The sequence below is a fragment of the Aspergillus piperis genome (assembly GCF_003184755.1).
Source record: "Aspergillus piperis CBS 112811 unplaced genomic scaffold BO85scaffold_17, whole genome shotgun sequence".
NCBI classification, from domain to species: Eukaryota; Fungi; Ascomycota; class Eurotiomycetes; order Eurotiales; family Aspergillaceae; genus Aspergillus; species Aspergillus piperis.
Window position 1 is genome coordinate 323,422 of NW_020291607.1, and position 15,982 is coordinate 339,403.

General features: G+C 50.0%; 7 protein-coding genes across 7 annotated transcripts; 5 read left to right on the plus strand and 2 right to left on the minus strand.

Moving 5' to 3' along the window:
• The first annotated feature begins 83 nt into the window (after positions 1 to 83).
• nuf2 (kinetochore-associated Ndc80 complex subunit NUF2) lies at positions 84 to 1,922 on the plus strand. Its single transcript, XM_025660684.1, has 4 exons — positions 84 to 278; positions 335 to 595; positions 667 to 1,581; positions 1,635 to 1,922. The coding sequence occupies exons 1-4, from the start codon at positions 177 to 179 to the stop codon at positions 1,746 to 1,748; spliced, it is 1,392 nt and encodes a 463-aa protein (XP_025512879.1). The 5' UTR covers positions 84 to 176; the 3' UTR covers positions 1,749 to 1,922.
• On the minus strand, positions 1,805 to 2,713 carry BO85DRAFT_470791 (uncharacterized protein). The gene has a single exon (XM_025662423.1). It carries the CDS (start codon positions 2,631 to 2,633, stop codon positions 1,872 to 1,874), a length of 762 nt encoding a protein of 253 aa, XP_025512880.1. The 5' UTR covers positions 2,634 to 2,713; the 3' UTR covers positions 1,805 to 1,871.
• An 898-nt stretch (positions 2,714 to 3,611) lies between these two features.
• BO85DRAFT_451845 (MFS general substrate transporter) lies at positions 3,612 to 5,603 on the plus strand. The gene has a single exon (XM_025660685.1). The coding sequence runs from the start codon at positions 4,074 to 4,076 to the stop codon at positions 5,175 to 5,177; it is 1,104 nt and encodes a 367-aa protein (XP_025512881.1). The 5' UTR covers positions 3,612 to 4,073; the 3' UTR covers positions 5,178 to 5,603.
• A 114-nt stretch (positions 5,604 to 5,717) lies between these two features.
• BO85DRAFT_426380 (AP-3 complex subunit beta) lies at positions 5,718 to 8,472 on the plus strand. The gene is made up of 3 exons (XM_025658111.1): positions 5,718 to 5,836; positions 5,913 to 6,070; positions 6,139 to 8,472. The coding sequence occupies exons 1-3, from the start codon at positions 5,797 to 5,799 to the stop codon at positions 8,380 to 8,382; spliced, it is 2,442 nt and encodes an 813-aa protein (XP_025512882.1). The 5' UTR covers positions 5,718 to 5,796; the 3' UTR covers positions 8,383 to 8,472.
• Positions 8,473 to 8,758: 286 nt separating this feature from the next.
• On the plus strand, positions 8,759 to 10,544 carry BO85DRAFT_402759 (serine/threonine-protein phosphatase). The gene is made up of 3 exons (XM_025657203.1): positions 8,759 to 9,214; positions 9,277 to 9,510; positions 9,660 to 10,544. The coding sequence occupies exons 1-3, from the start codon at positions 9,199 to 9,201 to the stop codon at positions 10,370 to 10,372; spliced, it is 963 nt and encodes a 320-aa protein (XP_025512883.1). The 5' UTR covers positions 8,759 to 9,198; the 3' UTR covers positions 10,373 to 10,544.
• An 851-nt stretch (positions 10,545 to 11,395) lies between these two features.
• On the minus strand, positions 11,396 to 12,377 carry BO85DRAFT_490617 (rho GDP-dissociation inhibitor; the record flags this gene model as incomplete). The annotated part of the gene is made up of 4 exons (XM_025663668.1): positions 11,396 to 11,526; positions 11,600 to 11,648; positions 11,710 to 12,032; positions 12,287 to 12,377. 4 exons carry the CDS (start codon positions 12,375 to 12,377, stop codon positions 11,396 to 11,398), a joined length of 594 nt encoding a protein of 197 aa, XP_025512884.1.
• A 1,948-nt stretch (positions 12,378 to 14,325) lies between these two features.
• Positions 14,326 to 15,910, plus strand: BO85DRAFT_378011 (KilA-N domain-containing protein; the record flags this gene model as incomplete). Its single annotated transcript, XM_025656285.1, has 5 exons — positions 14,326 to 14,386; positions 14,455 to 14,708; positions 14,772 to 14,934; positions 14,984 to 15,830; positions 15,886 to 15,910. The coding sequence occupies 5 exons, from the start codon at positions 14,326 to 14,328 to the stop codon at positions 15,908 to 15,910; spliced, it is 1,350 nt and encodes a 449-aa protein (XP_025512885.1).
• Between the last annotated feature and the right edge of the window lie 72 nt (positions 15,911 to 15,982).

Consider the following 15,982-nt stretch of genomic DNA (forward strand, 5'->3'; position numbering starts at 1 on the left):
GTCTGTGATGCCCCTCTCCCACCGCGCTAATCCGCTTCTGGTTGCCATGCGAGTCCTGCGCAGTAAACAATCATCATAACATCCATCGAGCGGGCACCAATCTCGCCACCACTCTGCCTTGGCCGTGTTCGAGTGATTTCTGTAGCTCATCATCCTAGCTTGGACTGCGAAAAACCATGGCGTACGGCAGCCGAATGAGCCAGCAATTCCATGGCTCCCAGCAACACCACAATAGAGGTCGCAAAAAGGAGGATGATAATGATGCTCTCATGCGCCTGGTCAGTTCACGGTCGAACAAGGCATCTTCGCTTACAATATCTAACACTGCTAGCAGCCAGACAAGGAAATCGCAGGATGCATTAATGACATCGGCATCCCTTTCACCGCCGCAGACTTGATCAAGCCAAACCCGCAACAGATTCAAATGGTCTTTGAATGGTTTGCTGAGCTCCTCATGAATATGACACGCGAAACCGTAGAGCCAGCGATGCGAGCTGCGGCGGATGATATCTGCGGCGACTACCCCGACATCGTACCTACCGACACGCGCAACCTCATGGGGTTCTTTACCAGCTTACGGCGGTTGATGATGGAAGTGCGTATGAACCCGCTTTATACTAAACCAGACGAGCTCAGTCGGATCTAACATGGCATACGGCGATATAGTGCGGTGTCAATGATTTTATGTTTACCGATCTCACCAAGCCTACCCATGATCGACTCGTCAAGATATTCTCCTATCTCATCAACTTTGTTAGATTCCGCGAATCTCAAACGCCCGTTATTGATGAGCACTTCAACAAGGGCGAGAAGATCAAATCGCGCATTGACACCCTGTACACGGAGAATCAGGAGATGGAGCAGCGCCTCGAAGAAATGCGCCGGACTATGAAGGCCAACGAGGCACAAGTTAAGGACAAGGTACGACGTAACGACGAGTTGAAAGCGCGACTACTCGAACTGCGGCGCAACCAAGAGCGAGTGGCCGAGATGCTAGAAAGAGCCAAGGCGGATAAGGCAAGACGGCAAGCGCAACTCGAGGAGAAGACAGAAAGGGTCGTTCGTACGCGGCAAGAAGTTGAGAAACTGCGTCCTTATGTAATGGAGAGCCCCATCTCTCTCCAGGCCTCGCTGAGTGATTTGTCGGAGAATCTCCTTCGTGAGAAAGCGCAAATCGATGCGATGGAGAAACGAGCGAGAGCTCTGCAAACATCGTCAGACACGTTTACGGTTGTTAGTAACGACGTGCAGGCCTGCGTGCGCCTTCTCGAAGATATATCCGTGGAACTGCAAAAGGAAGATGATGAAGAGTCAAGGGCCTCTAGAAATAGAGAAGCCATTTCTGAGCGAGGGAACAATGTTAGAGAGGTGGAGCAGACTGAGAAGTTGCTGCAGCGGCAGCTGGCACGATGGAATGAGAGGATCGAGGCTCTGCGAAAGAATGCTCAAGAAAAGGCCGAAATCGCGCAGGCGCGTATGGAGGAACTCCGGGAGGTCCAGAAACAACTCCGGGAGGAGAGAGCTGAAAAGCAGCGCGACATGGAGCGGAGGAGAATCCGGATAGAACAAACTGAGAAGAAGGTAAATGTCTCTTGTTGCTTTTAGCCTTACATGCTTTACTAATTCTTCCACAGATGGCCGATCTCAAGGAGAACATTGAAAGCGAAATACAAAGCGCTCACGATGAATACCTGAAGTTGGAGTCACATATCAAACTCTATATCACGGACATGGAGAAATGCCTATAAGTTTGGGAATTCATTACGGTGTCAAATCGGGAGTTTAGGGCTGGTTCAAGGATACCCGGTTGTTTAGGGGGGTTTACATTGTCTTATAGTACATATCTTGCTTTATTACTGTCATTCAAATCGTCAGGCGTCTATGATTGTAGTGTCTGTAATCGGAGCCTCATTATCATTAAACTCAAACCACCGCTGCACGACCCTTTTAACTGGTACCCCACCCCCTCGATACGACGTACTTTCCTCTCCAACCCGCACAGAGCTGTTCAACAGCGGCACCTGCGTATGCCATGACACCTCCTCCTTCCCATTCCCACTCCCACTCCCCATGGAATCACCAACATCTCTACATTCACACAGCACAAGATCCATCCCCCCTCGATCCGCCACCTCCACCACCGCCGCAAACGTCCTCAACAACCCCTGAGCAGAGAACTCCGAAGTAGGAACATGTAAAGCCAACGGGTTCAGAATAGCCATCAGAGGTAGTGACGGTGGTGATGGTGGTGGTGGTGGTTGTTTCGTCTGCCTTTCCTTCTCCTCGGCAGTAGTAGTCAACAACTCTCGTTGCAACCCTACTCCATCTTCCGGCGATCGTATCACAGACAAATACGCTCGAAGATGTTCCAGCGTCGGGCAGTACACTAACTTAATGCTGCTTGATTTGGACAGCACCCCGATGGTGTTTTTGGTAAGTATGTGATTATGTTGATGATGATGTTCTTCACTTCCGGAGCTTGAGGCGAGTAGTAACTGCTCTAGGAATTGTTCCTTTGTTGAGCATATGAGTAGGATTGTGGTGGGGGCGTCTTGGGTGATGATGTGGTGGAGGAAATCTGTTATGCGGTCGCTGGTGGTGTAGATTTGTCGGGTTGGGGGGGTGAGGGTCATGATAGATTGATAGAAGGTGGATGGATAGATGGATGGATGGATGAGTTGTGGAGTGCATTAGCGTTAAGTTATCTACTTATGACTACTACTTTAGTGGTTGGGCTAGGATTTTTGGAGAGGGTGGTTGAACCGTTTGATTTGGCACTTCTGATTGGTGCTTTCAATTGCTACCGCAGCATCTAAATTAGTATAGAAGACGGAGGCTCGTTTAGATCTATACAACGTAACCTAATTCTTATCAAGTTTATATGAATCGAAAGATGCAGCTCAGTCAGCCGCCGTGAATTGATCGTATACCTACTTAGCTGAACTATGTTCAGTTGGTGCCGAGAGCCATGATAATATGTCAGATAACAATCACACGCCAGCTACTAGTAGTAGGTTTAATTGGAACCTTTCCTTACTCTACCTAGTACGGCTAGTGACTGTCAGCGCTTACCTGCTCCGTCTATGATCATGCACTAGTACTTTTCATGTCATCGTCTCGTCTAGGCATTGAAGACAAGCAGATGGTGTGTCTTATCAGCAGAATGAGGCGTGGGAAAGTACTGGATTAGCTTCGAATCAAGAAAGGTTAAAGCAACTGGTAACCGGAAGATACTATAGTAGAGGTCTCCACACTTAATCTAAGATTTTATGATAACTGGCGGCCATCTACAGGGATATCTAGATAGCCTTATGCACGCCAAGCTGGGGTACGCAATTTCTATGATAGTCCGATAGTTACACTAAGTGCAACAATGGTATGACTCAACCACGGTGATAGACAACTAGATCCCTGTCAATTACTTTGCCAATGTCTTCTTATATATGGGGCTGATATAATCATATCTCAATGGCCCTTTTTAGATCACTACCTATGGATCTAGTAGTATGCCATTCAATCGAAGACAAACTGTGGCATCGCTTCCTCTTCATTCTGTTTCGTATTATACTCTTTTCAAGCCCTCCTGCTGGTGACGAGCAAAGATATGCATTCCGAGAAGGGCGGTGACTCAAGCTACACGATGACGGCGGCTGTGCTTGACCACGACGCCATTCATCCTTCTACTGACTGTCCAGAGACGGTGCTATCCAAGAATGGCACATCCGATGACAATCTAGCCGACCCCGAACAGACTCAATCATCAGCACCCATAGAGGTCGACGGTGGTTATGGCTGGATCTGTGTGCTGTGCGTCTTTCTGGTCAATGCTCATACATGGGGAATCAACAGTGTAAGGCCTCACTCATGGTCTTCTAGACAAGGCTATATTTGTTAACTCTTGTCGCAAATAGGTCTATGGTGTCTTTCTGGCCCACTATCTGGACACAAATACATTCCCAGGAGCATCAGACCTCGACTACGCCTTTGTCGGAGGCCTCTCCCTTAGTATGGCTCAATTCATCGCGCCAGTCGCAACAATCACGACCCGAATGTGGGGTACAAGATTTACCTTGATGATTGGGATCACATTGCAGACTGCGGCATTGTTGGGAGCGTCATGGGCGGGCCAGGTTTGGCAATTGTTCCTCAGTCAGGCTCTGTGCTTTGGATTTGGCATGGGCATGCAATTCAGTGCTACTGTTGGCATCATTCCTCAGTGGTTCACCCGCCGTCGGTCCCTTGCCAATGGTATTGCAACGGCTGGATCGGGGATCGGGGGCCTTATCTATTCATTGGCTACAGGTGCCATGATTCAGAGATGGGGCATTGGCTGGGCTTTCCGCATCCTGGCGATCGTCTCCGCTGCTGCGTGCGGCTTCTCTGCTATCATTTTAAGGGATCGAAACAAGGCCATTGGAGCTGTTCAAATCGCCTTCCATACAGAGCTTTTGAGAAGACCAGAATTCCTGCTCACTTTGGCCTGGGGTTGCTTTAGCGTGTTGGGCTACGTGGCCCTTCTGTTCTCCATTCCCGACTATGCAACCACCGTAGGCCTGACCGCATCTCAAGGCTCAATTGTTGGTGCCATGTTCAATCTTGGAGGAGGCCTTGGGCGACCTGTTATAGGGTACGTCAGCGACAGCTTTGGACGGCTGAACACCGCTCTCGCTTGTACCTTTTTGGCCGGCCTGTTTTCTCTCGTCATCTGGGTCTTTGCCAAAGATTTCGGAGTCCTCATCTTCTATGCCTTGATTAGCGGTCCTTTTGCTGCGACCTTCACGACTACTGTAGCTCCAGTTGGCGCGGAGGTTGTGGGATTACAACTCTTGCCATCTGCATTGTCGATCTTCTGGCTTTCAGTCGTCATCCCGAGCACATTTGCTGAACCGATCGCTCTTTGGCTACGCACCGACAACGGAACTAACTTCCTGCATGCCCAGATATTTGTTGGCTTCATGTTTATGGCAGCATGCATTTGCCTCGGACTTGTGCGAGCATGGAAGGTATCAGCGCTTTCCAGCTCTGATGCTGACGGCGATCCTCTCGGGCAGGAAACCCAGATCAAAGACGATGATGCTGTGCCACGAGAGTCCGTTGTGGGAACGGCGAGCAGCGTGCCTAGAATCACAAGTAAAGTGAAGATTGTAAAGGGATTATTCACGATGGCGAGGGTTTGAATGATGTAGACTAAGATGTCTGGGATAAAGGGGTCATCCTACTCTACCGTTCTATGGATAGGAGCCAATTAGCCAACTTCGTGGCTTCAGGCCATGACCCATCACCTGGTGTTGATGTATGAGCAAGTTTTGCTGGACTTCGCTGATCACGTCATCTCTATCCAGCATATTGCTTTCTTCATATCAAAACACGGCGTAAAAGCAACAAATGGAGTTGTCATGCTCTAAAGCGACTTCTCAGTCACACAGACATGACGCCGTAAGTCATGAGCCTCTCCCACCAAAAGCCGTCGAGACATCTGGTTGTTTACTGCAGTTATCATAATAGTAGATTCCATGTAGAAATTAGATAGATAGCATTGATACGAATGATAAATTAGGGGGTTGAAGAATAATAGGTTCTCCTAATCTCCTGCTTTGGTGAGGGTTACCGAGATAGCAAGTGGGATTAGCGGATGATGGAAAGTAGCCGTAGTTAAGCACGTTACCCAATCGTCATGTCAGCTGCCCGCCCGCCGCCGCGGAACTTCCAACTTCCTCCAGCTCCCCTCTATTAGGGACATCCCCCTCCCCAGGTCTGATCTGTTATTGCGCCTATGCGAAGGACCTCGGGGCCAAGATGGAGACCATTTCCAGAATATCCACGATGCTGGAAACAGGTAATGTCACCGCGGACAGTTGCTCGCCAATTGTCCTCCGCATTTGGACAAATCAACTAACTGGTCGTGCGAGCAGCTCGTGAGCTCACCCTCGAAGCAGCCCAATCAGCAGCCCTGAGTAAGGGGTCTAGCACGGGTTTATCGTCTCGGAATTTGGCTACTGCTCACATCAAAAAGCTTCTGGATAGTCGGAATGACCGGGAGGTCCTGGATGGCATGCGCCGGGTGATTACGGTAAGGCCTCGAGATGCCTCAATGCAAGAATCCATTGTCTAACGCTCTTTTGTTCTTGCGCCATATAGTTGATGTATCGATCCGAACCCTCCCTTCCTTTCTTCTCGGCTGTGGTCAAAAATGTCGCTAGTTCGAATCTTGAGGTTAAGAAGTTGGTCTACATCTATTTGGTCCATCATGCGGAGGCGGAACCGGACCTTGCGCTCCTATCTATCAATGCCATCCAGAAGTCGCTTACCGATCAGAACCCCCACTCACGGGCTATGGCGCTTCGTACAATGTCCGGAATCAGAGTGCCAGTCATCAGTCAGATTGTGTCCCTTGCTATCAAAAGAGGCTGCGGCGACATGAGCCCACATGTTCGCAAAGCCGCAGCACTGGCAATTCCAAAGTGTTATCGCCTGGACCCGAGTACACTCCCTCAGCTGATTGGGTATCTTGCTACTTTGCTCGGTGATAGTCAGTACTTTGTCCTCGGGCCTGCTGTCGCCGCTTTCCTAGATGTTTGTCCGGACAGAATCGATCTCATCCATAAGCATTACCGAAGCCTTGTCAAGAAGCTCGTCGACATGGACGAATGGAGCCAACTCTCAACCCTGCGTCTTCTGACCTTTTACGCCAGGAAGTGCTTCCCTCGCAAGGTCCAGAAAGGTAAACAGGCAATCCCCGAAGGCTTCTACGAGGACGATAAGGCGCCGGAGAGCAATGGTGATGATAACGAGCATGAAGTGCTTGTGCTGGATCCTGATCTTGAGTTCTTCTTACGTACTTGCAAGCTGTTGCTGCAAAATCGTAACTCCGCTGTGATTGTTGGCGTTGTCCGGTGTTTCCTTTACCTCGGCACTCCAGAGTATCTTGATGCCGCCGTTGGTCCTCTAGTTGCGCTGGTTCGGAGCCCACAGGATACGCAGCACGTTGCGCTATATAACATTGTCGCCGTTGCCCTAAAACACCCCAAGCCGTTTACGAAATACACTACGCACTTCCTGGTCCACGCGGTAGATCCGCCTCATATCTGGCGCCTCAAGCTGGAGGTACTCACTTTACTCTTTCCCCACTGCGGGCTGCACTTGAAGGGCGTGATCCTCAGCGAACTGGAACACTTTTCTCAGAGCTCAGACCCAGACCTAGTACGAGAAAGCGTGCGTGCTATAGGGCGCTGCGCACAGAGTGAACCTCGAAGTGCTGATCATTGTCTCCGCGTCCTTTTGAGCCAAGTTACGAGTCTAGACGACAATCTTGTTTCAGAGTCGTTGACCGTTATTAGACACCTCATTCAGCAGGACCCACCTTCACACGAGAAGACAGTGATTCAGCTTGTCAAGCATTTGGGATTAACAAAGAATCCCGATGCCAGAGCAACCATTGTTTGGCTGGTCGGAGAATTTGCTGGTGTCGCGCCTGAGAGAAATATTGCGGCCGATATCCTGCGCATTCTGGTACAAGATTTTGCAAATGAATCCGAGGCTGTTAAGCAGCAGATCATCCTCCTGGGTGCTAAGGTATATTTGCATCATCTGTTGCGAAACCCTCCAAAGGAGGTGCCACCACCAGAACCCAAGCCTGAGAAGATCGTCAACGAGTGGACGGAGAACGAAGAGGAGCGGAAAGAGGATTCAGGCGACGAGAAACCACAGAGTGATGAACCTGAAGAAGATAGGATGACGCTGCTCTGGCGGTACCTTCTTCTCCTTGCTCGATATGATCCTTCCTACGATCTCCGCGACCGTGCCCGCCTATACAAGGCTTTGCTCGCTTCTCCTTCTTCTACACAACTGGCTAATCTGCTCCTACTTGCCCCGAAGCCCGTACCACACGCCCCAAGCCCGTCAGAAACACGCAAAGATTGGCTGATTGGCTCCTCGACCCTCGTCGTTGGTCCCGACGCTGGAATGCTTGGCCTGAATGGCTATCAAAGCCTCCCTGAATGGGTTGAGTCCGGACAAGAGCCCGACCCACGCCTCCGAGAGAATGATATTAAACCAAACGTGGTAGAAAAGTCCTCATTGACTGCAGGCGAGCGGCTTGATCGAGCCCTCAAGGAGCATGAAAGTACCGCTGCAACTTCAGGCAGGCAACGGGATGGTCGCGGAGTAGCGGGTGCCTCCTCAGCGAAGGGGAAGTCACTCGACCAGTGGCTTGATGAGCCCGAGACGGAGACTGAGGAAGAGACAGAAACAGAGGAAGAGGTAACCGACTCTGAATACGAGGAAGTGACGGACGAGGAAACGGACGAAGAGGAGGAAACAGATGAAGAATATGAGACGGATGAAGAAGAGCAGGGGCAGAGTGCAGGACTCTTGAAGCAGTGATACCCAATTGGAGAGATGGGAAGAGCATTTGTACAGATTAGCTGCATAGACCAACTTGATATACTTCCAATTCTAGATGTGACGGCCTGCACTCTGTATTCAAATACTTCACTCTAGTACAGAGAATGGGTGCTGGCAGGAGATCTTTCGCACCTCCAAGGCACCAGATCTCAAAGACATTATGCATAATACAGTATTCTGACAGTTAGTTGCTAGCAAACCCACCGAGACAAGTGATGTACGGGATATTCACACCTCCAACTTCATCGATGATGCGGACGGAACAGCAGGCGGTGCCACCCGGCAGAATGTAGCCAGGAATCCCTCGGCGGGTTGAATGGGCTTTGTGCCTGTCGATAATCCTGGTTTGCTTCATCCCCATCTGTTAGAAGTACAGATTCTTTCCGAAATATGGATTGAGTGCAGCGCAAGCTCTCCGAACTTTAACTGACACCCCTCCGAACCCGCGTCTAGACCCTGCTCTTCCCTCACCGGTCACAGGTCGCCCCCTGTGAGACGCTCACTCCTGCTCCTGCGTACTGTGTGCCGTTGGCCATGATGCGAGCTACTGCAGGAACCTCTCAAACAAACATATCCCTTCTCGAATCGGAACGACTACTATTCACTCTCCGCTTATAATAGCGGTGTCTTCAATCCGTTGATTTTTTCTCCTTCCTTTTGGGCACCTATACACGACTTTCGGTGGACTTCTGAGCCTCCATTTTCTATTATTGAGCGCAATCGAACATTGCGCACTGCATGAGTATACAGATATCTTTGAATCTTCTGAGTTGATTAATATATCTACTCCGAAAAATGCCTGGATTACCAGGTAAGCATTCCCCCCACCCCCCCCCTCTACTCGTCCTGTGCGGCCCCTCACCGTTGGATCAGCTAGTATCGACCTCGACGAGTGCATTGAGAGACTCTACCGGAAAGAGTTGCTGGCAGACTCGGTGATCGAAGCGATATGCGCCAAGGCCAAGGAACTGTTGATGAAAGAGAGCAATGTCGTCCACATTGCGGCTCCGGTCACGGTGGTCGGAGATATCCACGGACAGTTCTTCGACATGATTGAGATATTCAAGATCGGAGGGTTCTGTCCCAATACAAACTACTTGTTTCTTGGTTAGTATTCCGCGTGATATTATACTGGTGGTTGGCGGGAAAGAAGGGAAATGGGCAGCAACAAGAAAAGGCGTGCCGATCCCCAGAGATAATTCGGTTTATGTGCGAGCATGAGTGCTGACGGACGTTCTTTTTTCTCACCCAAACAGGCGACTACGTTGATCGAGGCTTGTTCAGCGTGGAGACAATCTCCCTCCTCGTGTGCTTGAAACTGCGATACCCCCAGCGCGTCCATCTTATCCGCGGCAATCACGAGTCGCGTGGTGTAACGCAATCATACGGATTCTACACGGAATGCGCGCGCAAATACGGCAATGCCAACGTCTGGCATTACTTCACGGATATGTTCGACTTCCTGACCCTCAGCGTGGTCATCAATGACCAGATCTTCTGCGTCCACGGCGGCTTGTCCCCATCCATCCACTCCATCGACCAAATCAAAATCATCGACCGGTTCCGCGAAATCCCACACGAAGGTCCCATGGCTGATCTAGTTTGGTCGGATCCCGACACCGAACGGGATGAATTCTCCCTGTCGCCGCGTGGAGCGGGCTATACGTTCGGTGCGCAGGTGGTCCGCAAATTTCTCGAGGTCAACAGCATGTCGCATATTCTACGGGCTCACCAGCTGTGTCAGGAGGGATATCAAGTTCTCTACGATGACCGGCTCAGTACGGTCTGGAGTGCACCGAACTACTGTTACCGGTGCGGAAACCTGGCTAGTGTCCTGGAGGTTAGTGATACAGGCGAACGGTATTTCAATATCTTTGACGCCGCGCCGGAAAATGATATCCATCGGGGCGAGCAGCAGGCGCAGCAGAACAAGGATGGCCAGAGTCCGGTGATTGACTACTTTCTGTGATACCCTTCTTATCTTTTTTCCTTCTATATTCTTTTTTTTTTCTCGATTCTCTTTACTTTTTTCTGCCTGAGGTTGCTTTTTTGCTGTTGTTTTTGCTTCTTTCCCTTTCTTATGTCCTTTCCTCCTTTCTTTTCTTGTGTCTTTTTTTTTTTTTTTTTTTTTTTTTTTTTTTTTTTTTTTTTTTTTTTTTTTTTTTTTTTTTGGATCAAAAGTGGTTGATATTACTATATCTATGGGTCTATCTATGACATAACCTGCAATTGCTCATGGTACACTAGTATTTATCTAGCCAGACTGCTACCGTTCTAGGCTTCTAGAGAGATGATGTATAGCTTTTCATTCTAAGTATGCTCTGTTTTCTGAAGCTTTTTTTTTTTTTTTTTTTTTTTTTTTCAAACCCACATCCTCTTACACATCATTCATGGATCTTCTTGGGGAGTTTGGTAAATATGACAGGCATTTATAGACAATATCCCATGGTGCGATGTACGACAGCAAGATGCAGTTAGAACATTTAGAAAAAATTAGTCAGTCACACATAGGATTTCTCGGTTCCCAGAGGGGAGAAACAGGAAAAAAGAAAAAGGCCCAGGACAGGATAGGACCGGGCCGGGCCGCTCGCAAAACGGCCCTTAGTATGTATGCATAGTATGCAGTCATCGGTATGTAGTAGATAGGGCGATAACTCTGCAAATCGAGAACATAGCCTGGGAATTTGATATGAGCCCTGCAAGAGTGTGTACTAGTAGACAATGGAGGGTTATAAAATAGAATATTGTATTCCAGAATTCGGACAATAGTAAGATGCAGATAGGTAGGTAGGTCCAACGCTAGTAAAACTGCGCAGAATAGACAGGGATGTAATATGATAAGTTTGCGCTTCTCATGGAGGAGTAAATAGGCAGGTAGTGGATTCATAGTTTCATATGTGAGGTGATAAAGAAAGAAAGGAAGTGTGATGGGAAAAGCCAGAAAGCAGAGCCAGTCCGACTGACTTCTATAAGGAATTTCATTTCATCCTTTCTACCAGTCCTTGGCGATGTCGAAGGACCACTCGAAGTGGAGGTGGGTGTGGTTGTCGTCGTCGACGAACTTGGATACAGCGTTGTAGTGGCCACGGGAGATCATGCCCGAAGGGGCTTCCTCGGCGTTAACTAGGAGTGTGTTAGGTACGGATCCCTTTACTGTGGAGTTGGAGGGGGGGAGAGCAGTTAATGAGCAGCTTACATTTCTTCTCGTAGAAGGGCTTGTCGGTGGTGCTGGGGGCGTAGCTTCCCTAGAAGAGAGTGAGTACACGGCTTACATTCTGCCACGATTGTCGAAATTAGAGCACTTACCAGCATTTCTTCGTCCTTGCTAACTCTGATACCCTTGCGCTTCACTACCTGAAGGTACTTGAGACCGCTCAGAACCTCATGGTGCACCTGGAAGACGACCTTGATGTGGAAGACAGCACCCTCCTTGATTTTGAAGGGCTTGTCCTTGAGGGTGTCGAGCGCATTGGGAGTAGACAGGTCAATCACAACATCGGGGCGTCCTTCCACCTCCAGGGCAAGGGACTTGATGATGCACTTTCTGGGGTCGTTGGGGTCGCCAATGGGAGTTCCAGTGGCCAGACCCAGAGAGGCCTTCCAGCGGTTGAGAGACTCGTCGTTCTTGTCTGTGAATGATTCGAATTAGACAGGAATTAAGGCGGATGAAGGTTCCAATGAAGAAGATAAAGTTATGCAAGAGACACAATTTCCAATTTCAACGGTGGAGTGTCAGGAATGCTTGCGATGTACGTTTGACGGGACTGGGCAGCAAGCAAGGGGGCGGCGGCGATGTTGGATGCCACGAGGCTACTACCACGGGGGAGTGGGAGGGGTATCGGATTGCCAGGGAGAGGGGTAGGCGAGCGTAGATAGCACATACCAAGGTTCTGGTACTCTTCAATGGTCTTCTTCTCTCCAACCTTGAAACCCTCGGTCTGGGAGGCAACGAGATCTTCTTCGTGATCGGTCATGATTGTTGTTGGTGGGGTATTTGGATATAGGGGGGAAGATGGGAGGGGATATGCTAATGTTGCTCCTCGCAAATAGGATATACAGACTAGGGAAAAGGTGAGTCTTCGTTAGGAGAGTCTAAGGAACATCGAACATCACGTACCAGACGATAGGAATACAGGAAACTGCTGAGGAGAGAATTGTTTAGGGATGTTTTGGAGTGGAAGCAGTGGACTAAAGTAACAAGTGGGGGGGAAAGAAAGGCGGTGGAGGAGTGGATGGAAGTGGATGGGCCAGACCAGACCTTCTTCCTTCTTCTTGCCTGGTGTCCGCCGAAAGATTAAGGGGAGCCAGAGCAATCCATGGAACAGGCCACGCAATGGGTATTTTTGGAACGGATGATAATTTGGGGATCTTGATCCTCTTTTGACTTCACGATCCTGACGAGAAATGAGACCATGCTAGGTTGTTATACAAACACCGAGGTCTACCTCCCTGGATGGAATGCCGGAGATGAGATGTCATAGAAAGGCTACAGTCTGGTATCTACCATTGAGTATTAACTGCACTTGGAGGTGAATTATGTACTCGGCTTTGATTGGTTTGAATGGGATACTATTTTGGAAATACTCATATTATGCTTGATAACTATCCATTTATCTGCAAAGATTAAGTCTCTTTATCCGGATGGCTGCCGTGCAATTTATAGTTACATATTACCTATTCCGCACTAATTCCCGGTGATGATGTTTTGATTCCAAGGCATTGGGTGAGGGATGATGTACTGCATTTTGGTTGAGCCTCTACTACGATTATTATGCTTAAAGATTTGCCTAAGGATACTACTAGTAATAGGTGGACTGAGCTATTCCACTGCTACTCCGTGGTATTACTAGCATACTATGATTGCCAGGCCGTAGTAGTCGGGTTATTTATATCGCCGGCATACTAGTACTACTAACTAGTACAAAATGTCTTAGACAAGTTTGGAGTTGGGGTGTTCGCGTCACTACTAAGCACAGTGTTACAAGTTTTAATATCAGCAATTGGAATAGATACTAAGCCGGTGGTTAAGCTGTTTCATGCTTTGCAGACATGGTGGGCGTGTTTCATTCGAATCCAGTGCCCCGAATGCACCAAACCCAAGTTGCCCGAATGTCCGACTCACGGCATATTGCGCATAGGCATTATGCATGGTATATGCGGGTGGCCCAACCCAGTACCTACAAGTCCTGGTATAAATCCAATACCGCCAGATTATTGCCTTGGATTTGAACCAGTAAAGGAAGGTTCTTCTGGTAGAATACGTAGATACTTTACGCGAACCGCAGCCATGGAACCCATTGCAAGGAACCTAAAAACAACAAGAATCGTAATGGATGGGCGTCACGGGGACAACCGGCAGCGGTGAGGCGTCAAGGCAGCGATACCATGATGAGCCAAACACGTCACAACAGATACCGGGGGATGGGCCGGCACCGCAGATACTTGCTGTTTTGGCTTGCCCCATCAACAAATAAAGTTATGATTGGCTCACTGCTGCAGTGGTGTCACAGTAGCGCGGTACTGTGGGGGTTCCCAGACGGTCACAGTTGGTCACGGTGGGAATCAATCGCCCTCCCCAATTTGCTTTCGATTCCCTGATTATTTTCCTTCCCCTACGCATTTCTTTGATCCTGCTTATCGAACCCGCGCCCTGACTTCCATTCCATTATCACCTGGGTCGTCGCGGCTCTCTGCCTGAGCGTCCTTGTCCATCACCCGCTCATCTTAAACCCGCGGTGCTTGTCTCTGTGCGCCCTCTTGTGGTGCCGTGTTTGCGTTCGCGACCTACCTCGCCTGGAGAGCGCCGACAGACGCGCCTGCAACGTGGCCGCCGTTTTGGCGACGCATCTTCTCTCATCACCAACCCTCATCCGATACCCCTCGCTTCTCCATTGACCCTGCTCGCGAGCCTGATCATTCATCATGGTGCGCTCATTGCCGAAGAAAAACAACCCTCTCATCCTTGCGGACGTGGCTCCTGCTTGTAAGTTATGATTCCAGCTAGCGCCCGAGCTCAGACTCGATCGTGGCATGCCGATATCTCCACCAAAGCGTGCGCCAGACTAATCTGTCTCCTTCTACCTCCTGCGACTTCAGACGATGAACTTCTTTCGCGCCGTCGTCTGGGAAAGACCAACCTCGCCGTGAAACCCACCCAGGTTGGCACGTCAAATGCGACAAAGCCTGAAAACCTCGGCCCCTTCGAGTATGCACACTTGCGCGCGCCGCTGCCTAGAGACCTCAAGGGCTCCGAGATTTTCCCCTCACACTCTCCTCAACAGCATCCCGAAACCTACTTTTTGATGGTAAGGATGGCCGAGAATGAACAAACGTGATGTCATAGAATGGTTGTTGACCTGTCGCTATAGAGACGTAGCAAAGATGGATTTGTCAGTGCTACCGGAATGTTCAAGATTGCCTTCCCTTGGGCAAAGCTCGATGAAGAACGGTCTGAGCGGGAGTACCTGAAGACTCGGACAGAGACTAGCGAAGACGAGATCGCCGGCAATGTTTGGATCTCGCCTCTGCTTGGTAAGTATCGCAATTCAGCAGTTATGAACATTGTTCTGATTACTTTCAGCCCTCGAGCTAGCAAAGGAGTATCAAATGTACGACTGGGTTAGGGCCCTTCTCGATCCTACCGACATCGTTCAAAGCCCCTCGTCCGCGAAGAAGCAAATTACCCCGCCACCTCGGTTTGATTTGCCGCCGATCGAAGCCCCGGCCATTCTCACTGCACCACGCCTCCGTAGGGGACGGTCTGCTTCTCCAAGCAAGAAGTCGACCTCCCCGCGTAAGCCCCGCCAGACTCGCGCCATGAAAGAGGCCAACGCCGCGGCGACTAGTGCTGCCAACGCCAACCTTCAGTCTTCTTTGGAGTTGACGGCTTCCACCGTGGAGTCGGAATCGGTCACCGGCACCGTTCATCAGAGCGTTGAAGTGGACGGTGACGAGAAGCCCGCTCCTACCCCGAAGAAACCGGCATCCGCATCCAAGGCGAAGAGGACGGCTGCTCGTGCGGAAGAGCCCGAGGAGAAGGAGGAGCAGGAGCGTGAGAAGGTCAAGGTCGATGTTGAGACCAACGCGGAGACCGCTGACGAGGCCAAAACCTCCCAGACCACCGTTTCCGTTGAGATGCCTATCAGCCTTCCTGAGGCACCGTCTGCCGCCGATACCGAGCAGATGATCGCCAAGGCGAAAGAAATGGTAGAAGAGGCGGTCAAGCTTCAGACCGAGACGGCAGAGCCCTCGTCGGCCAAGGCAGCCCAGAAGCGCAAGACGGAAGTGCTCAGCGACGATGACGAGGAAGAAGATGAGGAAGCCAAGACCCTCCGTGTGAAGAGGGCCAAGGTTCTGGAGGAAAAGCTCAAGCAGGAGCGCGTGCGGAACCGTGCTCTTGTTGGCGTTACGGCTGCCTTTGCGCTTGCGTAAGTCTTGCATGGCGCCAGATCTTCAAAGTATATTTGCTAACCTGCTTTACAGCGCCTCTATTCCGTATTTCTTCTAAACACCCTAGCCAATCTGGAAGCAAAATTGTCGTGATTATGCGCCGTGTCGGCTTGCCCACGTCCAGCTCGAG